A 13,370-nucleotide genomic window follows, 5' to 3' on the forward strand; every position below is an offset into this window, starting at 1 on the left:
AATAACGATGTGAACAAACACATAGTAAAAGTCTGGCTGAGGGCGTCACCTGTCCGGTAGGCTGTACAAGAGTGTGTCATCAGCTTGAATGTGTTCAACATACACGTTTCCGTCATTTGGCAGTTATCATTCCTTTATGTGCAGCCTCAGCCTTTTAAGTTGATGAAACAATGGACATTCATCAGCAAATAGAATTTAGTTTAATCCAAAGATATAGAAACAAGGAGGTCAACGGAGGAAAAAATCTGTCTTATCAGAATTCGACGTTTTCTGTTCCGTCTTAAGCATCTGCCGCAATTCATCGAGAAACGTCTGAGTGGCAATGCATGGTGTTGGGGTTGGCAGAACCCGCGGAGTGGTCTTCCGAATTGTCACGCCTACACAGAACAATATGAACATCAATTCTTTCGCCATCATCTTGACTTTAGGCAATCTATAGCGTCATGATAAGTCAGTATTTATATGTATATAAATATGTCCAGTTCACGCTAGCTCATAGGAATAAACAGTGTCACCTGCAATAAGGTAAATACAGCTTAACTGATACGGACACCTAGTCCGGAGTTTCAGAGATCAGTACAAATACAAATAATGAATGTTGCAGCTCGGAACTCTTTAATTTCCAGCTGCACAGTTGTTGCCAGTGCGTGTCTAGCACTAAACATCATGCAGCAGATGTTGGATTCCGAATGAGATGCAACATATATAGAATTCTAAACGAGCTCCCATGTAATACCAATGTTATGAAACGAGTGAGATACCACAACTATTCACGAGTTTCATAAAATTAGTTTTACACGGGAGCGAGTTGAGTATTTTATTTATTACTTGCCATTCATATCATTTTCAGAATTATACTGTTGAGTGTGAATTGGCTGACACCCTGACGATCCATGGTTTGAGTTTGAGTCTAATTGAGTTTGACTGAATAATACTTCAAACACGTCAAAAGTTGAAACGTATGAATTTAATACCATGCAACGGTCCACCTTTGGAATTCAAGCGTACGTTCCACAAAATTATCGTTGCGCTAAGGTTATCGGAACTCACATACTTTAAAATAGATTAACGACTGTCGTTACAGTACGATCGCCTTGTGGAACGGCGCCTTGCACCTCAAAGTTTACAATTACGTCACACTACCCGATGACGTAATTTGTGGAATTTTGTTGCAAGTTCCATCGGCGAAACAATGCCATGTGACGTCAGCCTAGCAACAAGGTTGCTGGAGTCATCGAGTGTGCATAAGCTCCTCTCAGTGACCTCTCATCTCCACACGCAATGTCATTGAATAAGCAAAGGGATGTTGAGAGCTTTCAATATTTGTTCGTGAAACTTGTTCCGAGAGTATATAAGCACGCGTTTTGGAATTACACAATGCGTAATACAGCTGCATGTTTATTAAACGGGTGATCTCTTCACGGGTAGGTAATACGGTCTGTTATTAGACCCGCAATGTACATACTGATGGTGAGAAACTAAAATTTGTGCCTCTACATGCATGTATGGTTATTAACTGACAAGTTGTAATGTTTCCGGCTGTGCCCCGAGTGTTGAAGTAGTTTACACCTCTAGGATGTGTCACATCCAATGTTTTTCAGCAGGTTGTGTTTCTTTGTAACTGCCCTGTGTTTCTTTCTAACGACCCTGTATGTCAATGAAGTGAGTGAGTGAGTTGGGTTTAACGCCACTTTTAACAGTATTCCAGTCATATCACGGCGTGTCAACTTTATGTGGGAGGAAAGCCCGAAGTGATGCAGGTCTCAGACGTTTACCACTTAAGTGAAACCCACGAGCACGGGTATGGTGCTGACAAACATTAAATTATAATCGGGGCGAACCGGGATTTCCACCCAGAATCATAGGTTTCTGGCCTTCCCAAGGGACGCAACTCTGCACATCGAATCGCGGCGCCTCAGACGACTGGGCCACCGGTGCCCCATAAATGAAGTGTGTGTGTATGTGTGTGTGTGTGTGTGTGTTTCGATCCTGTGTGCGTGTCTATGTGTTTGTCTGTGTCTGCTTGTACTTGTCCGGACTGATGCCTATTTTATAATGTTAACCCACTGAGATGCCATGCCGCAGTTTAACAGAATACCCCTCTCAGAAACAGTATATTAACTTCGAGCCGACCAGCCCTTGTTTTAGCCCTTTATTGCCGAGCGCCAGGCAGGGTAACACCAAGTACCATCTTCTAACGTCGTTGTTCTTGCTCAGTGAAACTCGTTCTGGTCAGATGAAACTAAATCTGGTTAAGCTCTGGATTGGCGTTAATTTTTTTCTTTTCATCAGCCACCTACTTTCTCTTCCTCCTCACGCGAATCAAACTCCCGCTGGAATTCCGCATGTTGGTAGAGACATATCCTGTGCTTCTCTTTCCTATTTTTCCATCCACGTTTCTCGAGTGCTTTCCGCGGCACGAACACTGCTCAAACATAGTCAGGACCATATCAATCCATTGGTCTTGTTCTACAAATGGGTGAGTCTCATTTACATGCTGTTTTCCCATGTTTAAATATGTTTTGGTAATCCGTTGGGAATGCACATGTGAAGTATTCTGTTCTGTTGTTGAATGTGAATATATGTTAATATTGTGATATGTGATAAGAAATGTTTTTAATTCTAATGGTCAATGAATTGTGATGCAAATCTTTACTGTTATGTTTAAAGGGTCAAACATGTAATATACGTCTGAGAAACGTCTGAAACAGGTCATAACTGTTTGGCGAATGAGCTATTGCATATACACAGTGGAAAACAATCCAAGACAACAAGCAAGATTAGACTTTATTTCTCCCATAACATTTGCCATGCTTCTGTTAAAATTGAATTCATTACCCAAATGTAAGTCTGGCCATTCTGCAATTCCCCCTGAACTTTCTACTACCAATAAAACTAAAAGATAGAGGTACTGGGTGTTTACTGGATCTTTACGACTCTCTTACGGGACATGGGAAATATAAAAATGATTAAATCAATTATCGAGGAGCAAACCAAAAAAGGATAAATAGATTAAACACACAAGTTATATATATTGGGTTCTGACCATCTGATTCTGAAGTTTAATATTAACGAATTTCTATTTCTGGAAACATGCAAATCTACACCAGCAAATCTATTCATAATCAAGTTTCAGATAACAGAGAAATTGTCACAAATTGAAAACTGATCTAGATTAGTCAAATTCTATGAAACCTGTAAAAGTGAAACTGATGAAGAAACTAGACATATATATAAAGAAATGGAAACGCCAACACTGACAATTTCTGTGGAGTACAATTCGGAAAAAATGCATTTGAAATGGAATAAATATCCAGAGCCATAAGGTCAGTGAAACATAATCAAACTCTGGGGTTAGGCGGATTTTCAATAGAGTTCCTTGTGGCGTTTGTAAGGTAATTGGATTTTTTATATATTAAAGAATCATTTAACAACAATCAACTGACCCTGACTATGAAAATGGGTATTATTACCTGTATACCTTCATCGGGAAAAGACACAAGACTACTAAAACACTGGCGCCCCATCACGTTAGGAAATAGAAACTGAACATGTATATCAATAGGCATATGCTCTGGATACAGTTATTCATGAGAACCAAACTGGGTTCAATTCATGTAGATTTATTTGTGAAAACATGAAGCTCTTGTTCGAAAATAAGACACAATATATGAAAGGGTTGTTAATGTTGATTGATTCTTAGAAAGCTTCCGATGCTATATCTAAACAATATATAAACTAAGTTCTAAGAGAAAATGGATATAAATTCTTTGTTTCCCTTCAGCACGTGAAGAAGTTTTGGCTTGATCTGAGCTTGTTTATTGAACGACAATTTGATATCAATGTCATTTCCACTGACTTTGCTAACTTACTGGGAACTACAGTGACTATAATTTCTTGAATAATATTATCTTATCAGCAGAGAGAGATATCTATGTCTCTTGTATGAACAACAATACACGTGTCTTCTAAGAAATGCCTATCAGACAAGACAATCTAATGTATCCGTTGATACATTTTACAGAAGAATTTAAGGTGGGACTGCACGCAAAGAAATAGGTGTGGTAAATGACGAAAGTGTCAGCACATTCCTGTTGTGATAAAGATTACACATGACACAAATTCAATGTGCCAGGTCCTATTTACCAAACAGATGAGTGAGTGGGTATAGTTTTACGCCGATTTTAGCAATATTCCAACAATAACACGACATGGGGACACAGGAATGGGTTTCACACATTGTAACCATGTGGAGAATCGATGAGAACACTTTAATCATCAGGCTACCCTCCCGGATCGTTCCCATAATGAAAATGGGACATGTTAACATTATGTTTGGAAATTAGAAAGACGCCTTATTCCTTTTGTTCATTTTGAATTTCAATATTTGTATATCTTTAACCACTAGGCTACCCCATCGCACCTCAACAAATGAATAGTCACTATATTACCAAGGTCTTTGAGTCAGTGTGTACTCATATTTCCCTCTACACCCCATGGGAAGTACACAGACCAGGCTGTCGCATGATCAGCAGCTAGAAGGTGTACCATCACATTACCCTCTTATCCAACAGAGTACCCATTCCCTGTTTGGTGACCAAGGGCATAGTTCGGACATGGTCTCTTGCCTTAGAAGACACCCCATGTTATCTGTTTTTAAGTGTAAGACAGGACCGGAGCCCTATTTATAGTTGCACATATATGAGTTACGTGCAGCACTACGACTTCACCTGTGACAGACAATAGAGTTGCACAAAGATAATAGAATTACAATACGATCTCTCCTTGGAGACAGTAGTTACTGTTATATCTCTCAGGTAAACAAGCGCGGCAAATGGCACAAAAAAGCAAGTTTACGTTTACACCGCAACATACTATATATCTATTGTATACATTACTTGTATTTATGTTCAATGACCTGCACATAAACTGGCAGCATGGACAAGTGTACGGATGCAGGTCTAAACAGATATTAAAAGAGAAGGAAGGTTTAAATTATAAAGTTGAAATCGGCTATACTTGTAAGATACATAGTGCTATCATAGTCTCTCGCTCTACAGCACAGCCAGGTCAGGTGTTGTCGGATACCCCTAAATGATGTATGCCCCAGTTATTTGTCAACGGTTTTATGGCTACATAAGCCAAAGATACGCAGTGTAAATCACATTATTCCAGTTATATCACGGCGTGTCAGCTTAATGTGGGAGGAAAGCCCGAAGTGATGCAGGTCTCAGACGTTTACCACTTCGGTGAAACCCACGAGCACGTGTATGGTGCTGACAAACCCAGAAACATAATCGGGCGAACCGGGATTCGAACCCACAATGATAGGTTTCTGGCGTGTCCAAGGGACGCAACTCTGCACAGCGAATCGCGGCGCTTTAGACGACTGGGCCACCCGTGCCCCCAATTCAACAAAGACACCTGTTTAACCCAACTGATTCCTAGTGCCATACAGATAAGTCGATTTAATGCAAAGGCCATTGTTGACGTACTGAATACAACATTCTGGACGGTGCTAAAAGGCTTTCCCATATTAATGACGTCACACGTGTCAGGGTTATGTATGTTTTACATGTTTTCTGAAATATTTTATATAATGGCTTCAATTGACTTAGTTCTTCAAAATAACATTTAGAAAACAATCATGTTTTATGTGAACTGTCAGTTTTAGTACATAAGACAATCTAAATATCTGAGTCATATTTCCTTGGTTATAGTTTGTTTGTTTTTAATATCGGTTAGCAGTCCAAATAACCACTGGAGAATCATGCAGGAACCAAAAGCACTGAAAGTCTGCATAATTCCCAGTAACGTGGTCTAGCTTCAGTTGTTTGTTTTAATTTTAATTAACTAATCTATTGAAAATACATTTGTTTTAATTTTGATCTGGTTTGTTTTAAACCCCAATACTGTGATATATACCTTGCTGTTTTACTGTCCATTGTCGACAGGTGTTATATAATAACTAACTTGTTCTCATCGCGTTATGGCTGCAATATTGCCGATGCGATATACAATTGTGATCACTTACTCTTAGTAATCTTATAAAATTAGTCTAACATTTGAAATGATCAGATGGTAGGGTGCCCTCATTAAGACACGTGGTTAAGGCCTATCGCTGATGACTGATACGTGGCAATAGATATCTTCGGCATATATTGATATATTTGCGATCTCGAATGCCACACAGCATCCATCAGGGGACCCTCTTGGAATTGTGTTACACATGACATATTGTGTGAATTGCGTCTAGGGTTCCCACACAGTATTTCAGTGATATTGTGCCGTGCCAGCTGTACAATGTATATGAGGGGTGCCCTGAGTGATGGGGGACACATCTGGCACCCGATCCATGAGCGACCAAGGGGTCACTCGACCATACATATACCCTCTATGTTGCTAAGCAAGACAAAAAATAGGAACTAACGTATGACAGATCAGTGTCAAGGAACTCACCTTTGGACTGAGCCTTAGATGGCATGGAAGAACATGTTGTTGATCAGTACTGCTACACACATTTGAGGAATACAAAGCATATGCACGTAGTAATGCCAGTATGTATAAATATATATATGATTTCCAAACAATTTCAGCTTACCTGAAGACTGAGAAGCAAGCAGGATGGCGGCTGCCAACGTTGATATTCCTATCCCCACCATTGTTGGTAATGACAACTCAACTAAGTCTCATGTCATATTTATTTGTTTTCCTCCAGGATCTAACACTTTCTTCTTGGTGCTGACAGCCGCCATAGAGCTGGAATATTGCTGAATGCGGAGGTTAAACAACAAACCAACCAACCAATCATGTTGCTGCCATCATGATTGTTTCACACACACACAAAATCATCAGTTGTAATCATATCCTTCAACATACATGCAACAGCAGTTCACACATGCGAGTTGCTGTGAAGTATCCCAACCGTGCTCTCGTGTGGCGCCGTGGTAATCTGTGTCGTGTTTCATCGATCAATGCCGCCTGTTGCAGAATTTTAGGTAGATATGATAGAGTCATGCTCGTTTCAAATTTACACATGACTTCTTGATTTCTCTGGTTCATGATGCAGATGTTGACTATCGCCATACCCGATCTACGTATCACACTCCATGTTGATGATTCAAACTGATAAGTAGAGGAGTTTGCTGCACGTGTGATGTCTGCTGAAACGAAACACGGGGGCTATTATAGGAGTTGTGTGTCACCTGGTACTGCGTTGTAGGGTTGCAGCTGAATGATGTACACTTTTCACAGAGAGAAATTCAGCATTGTTTATACAGAGTAAACTGTAAACGATTACCTTCACTTTGTCTATTTGATTTGGCTTTGTTCCATTTCGTGTAGCAGCGATAAGGAATGATTACCATTCTGGCAGTGATATTTTAAATCAACAGTGTAAATATTCCTTGTACGAATGTGTTGAAAGTGTTATAACTAACCACATGAATGTGTACATTAAGAACATTGTCAGCGGATGGGACAGAATCCATCAACATGAATCACACATTGCATGTTAGTAAAGAAAGGAAAACGTAGTGTTCATGATGTTTTCATTATAATTACAAAATATGTTTGTTTGTTTGTTGTTTAACGCCGCACTCATCAATATTTCAGCTATATGACAGTGGTCTGTAAATAATCGAGTCTGAACCAGAAGATCCAGTTATTGACTTCATGAGCTTCGATCCATGCAATTGGAATCGATGTCAGTGAGCCTGACCACCCGATCCTGTTAGTCGCCTCTTTCGACAACCATAGTCACCTTTTATGGCAAGCATGGGTTGCTGAAGACCTGTTCTACCCCGGATCTTCACGAGTCACATAGTATGTATTATTATAACAATAGTCATCATTACTTCGATGCCTAGTTAACCGCATACAGTCAAAGTAACGAAATCAATTCCCCATGTGGTGAAGATACAGGATGTTAACTCCGTACGTCACACGTGTGTCGTAGAGGTTGACCTCGTTTTATCTGTTTCCATTGGATAACCGTGACCTCTGTCACGACAGAGCTTCGTTTTTCATTCATAAAAAAATCACGAGAAGTCATTCATTTTCACAAAACTTTACCAGACAGAACCGAAGGAATCTCACAAAAATGAGACACTTACAACACTTTATTAAAACAAAACCGATAGTCACGCGTATGAAATTTGCTTTGAAGTCTATATTAGTTATTAGTTAATGTTACTATAGACATTGCATCGAGGTTTTATCAATTTGCAATGTAAGAATACTGACAGATCAGGGTCATGCACCCGACCAATTTCACCACGTTCAAGTTGATTTAACATAAACAGTTCAGCGTGGCAAAATTATGTCAGTATAAATTATCTGGACAGATACTAGTGTCTAGACTTACGTTCCGGCTGTGTCATCCTCCTCTCCGAAGAATATTTTGTGACACTGTTTCCGAAGGTCTTTATTTATTGATAAACGTAATGAATGCACGAACAGATCACTCAAAGTGAACAGTTCCGATACAAATCATTCGAAAACTCCGTGGAAGTGTGCCTGACTTTTGAGTTTGTGGCCCCAAACATCCCAAATGTGGTCACTAACATTCCCTATGGACCTCTAGCGTAAAATTATGTGCATAGATCACTGTTGTCTGTTCATGTTCTCCTGGTGGAGTTGCCCTTCGTTTGAAGCTGTCAAGCAGACTTGCGTTTGTTGATTGTCACTTCTCCAGTACAGGGTCGTACAGTTTTAACATTGACACCATTGGCGAGGACTCTGGTTTCCTTCTTCCAAGAAGGTATGTACAGGATATAATTTCAGCTGTTAGATCAAGGAAACCGATCCACTGAATGCACAGTCGGGATCCGGACGGTGCAAGTGCTCGACGTTTGGTCCGAGATTCAAAGTGCAGCGCTGTTTGACTTTTTAAGTTTACTTACAGTTGTCGTGCGTGCTAACAACAACGCAGCATGAATGGCCACAGTTGTTTAGTAAAGGTTTGAGCTTGGCGTACCAGGTTTCCACACACAACAACAGGAAAATGTTTGTTAATTCGAATGCATAAAAATGTCAACAATGCCCTTGTTTGGGCATATACTTATTCATGCGCAACAAGATTTGCTCGGTCGGTAAGTCTACTATCTAACGAGCATGAGTGCAGTAGTCGCTATATATGTAATTGTTTAATGTTCAACTATTTCTGTATCGTGACACATTCATACATGGCAAGTGTTTACAACTTCCTATGCATGATGTTAATGAATCAGTAGAAACCAAATTCCCATTATATTATTTTCCGACGCTTGAGGTCAATGGTAATATTTGCGAACAGGATATTACTTTCGAATTTCGAAATGTCAAAGTAAATCATCCTTTTTTAAGAACGACCGGCTTTCCGTTGCTGGAGAATGAATACCTTGCCTACATGTGTGACCACCAGATGTGGAAATAACAAGTTGATTGGGTCTTCACGGTACTTATCCTTTACAAACTTTATGTACGTTTTGTCATGAACGGTGTAAACATTAGATATGAGAAAAAACCATTAGGAGAGTAAATAAACACCAGTTGTTGAAATACATATGCTTACTGATAGTAATTGTTTAGGGTGCAAGCATGTTGTGATCCTTTTTACCCCGCTTAGTTTAGTTGATGACGTCACCTCCGGAACGAAGCTAGAATGGAGATGTGATACTCTGGATAACCGAGGATAATCAGATGCAGACTTATTCTTATAGACTGGTTGGATCCATCTCCCTGACACATGGGTCTGGTCAGAAGTGACACTGAACTAGTTTACAATCTTTTTTCTTTGTAGAATAGTTTTCTTACAGGTATATACTGGCCCATTGTGTCCAGACCTAGAATACCCCAAATGGTGGTATCCACTTATTGGCCTTGAATTCACAGTTCTCATCCCCATATGCTGCATGTTGTTACACGTCGTGGAGTTCAACTTGTTCATTTCTAAAAATTGTGAGTAAGTTTAAGTTGCCGTAATCAGCGCTATTCCATCTTTTGAGCGGTGTTGACATTAAGAAATCGGTTCACATGTGTGAATGTAGCATAGATACTAGTCTAGTAGAGAAATAGCGACTACTACACGAGTGTCTGTCAGATATCATTTATCTTGCAAGAGTTGTTTCAAAACGTATCTAACGAGCGAAATTTTGTAAGATGACGAGTTAGATACGCTTTGAAACAACGAGTTGTAAGATAATTGGTATCTGACAGGCACGAGTGCAGTAATCTGTTTCTTACACATTCTAAAATCGCACCTTTTTAGCATCGAATCGATGCATTTTGTCTATTCTCATGATCGCAGTGGCGTATTAATACATAACACAACAGTCATGAGTGACGTCATCCGACGTACTGCTTACTATTCATAAATAACGTGACACTACATCTAAACTTAAAGCGTTTCCGCCATCTGTGGATTACAAAGGCGACGATGATATTGCTAACTAGATCAAAGAACCCACATGATGCCGAGTCAAAAAAAAGGTCACCTCCAAGAAATTACCAAACATGTACAACAATGTTTACTACCATAAACTACCGGTGACTGTCTTCTACAAAATGGCGTGTTCACTGACAACAGAGTAGGTTTCAGAGGAGGATTTTCTTTGATTGAGGGATGGTATATACATAAATGTGTTATGTAAGTAATCAGAAACAATCAGACAATCTACGTACTGTTAAATTGTTTTATGTTTTCCAATGTAACCAAGAGAAATTCAGATAACTGCTGTCGACGTTGTGCGTGCCAGTCATGGCGTCACAAAAGACGGAAACTTTTACAATTTCTGTTGAATTTCCCTGATCATTATAAAGCATATATATTTAATTCCATACTTCGTGCTACGATACTCTTCCCACGAATATTCGCAAACGCGTCAGCTAAAGTTTTGCAACAATTAGACGAATTGATCTCATAAAATGGGAGAATGTAAAATCTGAATTTTGCTTTGTTTACATTTCAACAAGTACTGTTTTCCGAGCACAGTGTTCATTTCGAAACCTAATTTATTTCGCCGCTTGATGTCATCTTGATAATTTGTATTGGTGATAAAGAACATTTGTCATTTGTTTCTCAAATGTATAAGGACTTCCGAGATGCATGTATAGCATCTGAGTTTGAAATATACCTGATCTTATAGGCGTCTCATAACGTGAAACGTGATTTTGTAAACACTATCCAAAATGGCGGAAAGTGCACTTCGGCGTTCGTGTTTGCGTATTTTCCAAAACTTTTTAAACGATCCCAGGTTCCTCGGCAGCATTTCACAATTACCATTTGTGTTTTGGTGAAAAAAAAAATTCCTGTGATCAATAATATGCAAATTTTGAAATTCAATCCTTCGACTAAATATCTGATATTTAGATTTCTAAACACATTGTAGTTTTGATTTGACTAAAATGACATTGGATGATATCACCGAAGAGGGTATTTCCAACAGAATTCGAAACGTTTAGTGTGTGGGATGTATTCGAATTTTAGTCGACTTCAAAATGTGGGTTGAAGAGGAGAGACATCGTCGGATCATATGTTTCCGGCCATGTTTATCGCGAATTACTCCCGCTATAACGATGGTTGTGGTGTCAACAGACATTTTAAATACTCAGATGATCGCTTGATTTTTAGATAAAGCTGTCTTTCATAAGTGAATGAGATGTGTTAAGGTTCTTATGATTAGCGAAAGTTTCTTAAGCGTCTGAAAACCCCTAACACGGGAATATATATATTAACACTCTAACGCCATTACGTTCAGCACAGACGTAGGTGGACATTCGACAGAAGCACGAGCAACTTATCAATTACTTACGATCTGGAAAGAAGTCCGACATAATCTAATCTCAGGTCATCACCATGGAATTTGATCTCCAGTCATGATTGATACCAATTATCTAAAATGGGTCTCTCACCCACAGGTGTGTAAGAATCCTTTTTTTGCATCCAATTCCATAATTTCAGCCCAGACGCTTTGGAGTAGAAATCAGAATGAGAAAACGTTCACAGAATATGTGCTTGATAAATACATTTGAAATCTACACATGATACTTATAATGCTTTATTCCATGTTCATACTAGGTCGGGCTGATCAGATTACGAATGGATTTTCAATGGGTGCGTGTCTTTATTTGTCAACCTATAAGCGAATTTCATGTTTTGCTATCGGGTGAAATTAATAAATATAAAGCAATATACTGATATGAACCTAACATATATATGAACAACTAGATATATCTGCCCTTTCCGCCACATGCCTAGACATGCCTACTCTTTTCATTGAACACAGTGGTTAGGTTTGTTTCTTACCAAATAGAAACAAAAGTACTGGTTCACGTTCAAATTGTATTAGAACGTTTTTGTTACAGTTTGAGGAAAACCGATACCCATTTCAATACATGCACAATGACTACGACACCCCGTGGTTCTTAATGTGGCTGTACTGAAAGTTTAGTATGTTCTGACCTATATACGCATGCACACGACGTGTTGCTGAAGATCCGTGTGGATATTCCGTGTGGTATGTCAACACAACGTTAAAAGAGGAAAATCAATAGTCAATCACACTTTTGTGGTTTTAACGTTCAGAGGTTAGAATAGAGGTATCATCAAAACACCATCGATATCTTTAATCTTTAATTTTACTAATCTGTTTGCTGACTCCTCAAGCCAAACCTGGCAGCCCAAAATGTACATGACGACAAAACATACACGACTTGTCCCGTCTTCCAACAGTGTTAATTTCATTGAATAGAAGTGAAGGACTGCACATAACACCTTTGAGTTTCTTTACAATGTGTGCACGTTGTTGGAATATAGAGGACGGTTGGAAGATTCAGTATCGTGTATTGAGGCCGTGAACCATACTCCGGCAACAAAGCCAGGTGTGTTTTTTTAGCGTGACGAATTGACCTCCAAATGTCATGTTGTGCATGTAGTGGTCTTTGCTGCACGCAGATATATTATTTTATTAATATTAATGTACTCCATGGGAGTAAATGACAATATTTCATTGGAAGAATAGCATATTATGATCCATCACTGATAAAATGGTGAGTGAGTGAGCTGGGTTTACACCACTTTTGTGTTACTGTGAGTGAGTTTTAACAGTGTTGAAGTTATATCACGGCGTGTCAGCTTAAAGTGGGAGGCAAGCCCGAAGTGACGCAGGTCTCGGACGTTTACCACTTCGATGAAACCCACGAGCACGGGTATGGGGCTGACAAACGTAGAAACATAATTGGGGCGAATAGGATTTGGAACCCACAATCAATGGTTTCTAGGTACGCAACTCTTCACAGCGAATCGCGGCGCCTTAGATGACTGGGCCACCCGTGCCCCCACTCATAAAATGACTTATATTTATAGTAATTTTCGGGCTATAAAACTAATA

General features: G+C 39.3%; 1 protein-coding gene across 2 annotated transcripts in view; it reads right to left on the reverse strand.

The window, feature by feature from the left end:
- LOC139460576 (uncharacterized) overlaps positions 1 to 6,662 on the reverse strand; it is a 42,969-nt gene extending 36,307 nt beyond the window's left edge. Inside the window, exons 1-2 of one of the 2 annotated variants that reach the window (XM_071242046.1) lie at positions 6,602 to 6,662; positions 255 to 377 (exon numbers count right to left, since the gene is read on the reverse strand). In XM_071242046.1, the coding sequence (XP_071098147.1) occupies positions 255 to 377; positions 6,602 to 6,662 (184 nt within the window). The remainder of the gene's footprint in view (positions 1 to 254; positions 378 to 6,601) is intronic. The other variant, XM_071242044.1, reaches the window with a different exon arrangement.
- Between the last annotated feature and the right edge of the window lie 6,708 nt (positions 6,663 to 13,370).

This window comes from Haliotis cracherodii, unplaced genomic scaffold, assembly GCF_022045235.1.
Source record: "Haliotis cracherodii isolate W230 unplaced genomic scaffold, xgHalCrac1.p SCAF_14, whole genome shotgun sequence".
In the NCBI taxonomy this organism is placed as follows: domain Eukaryota; kingdom Metazoa; phylum Mollusca; class Gastropoda; order Lepetellida; family Haliotidae; genus Haliotis; species Haliotis cracherodii.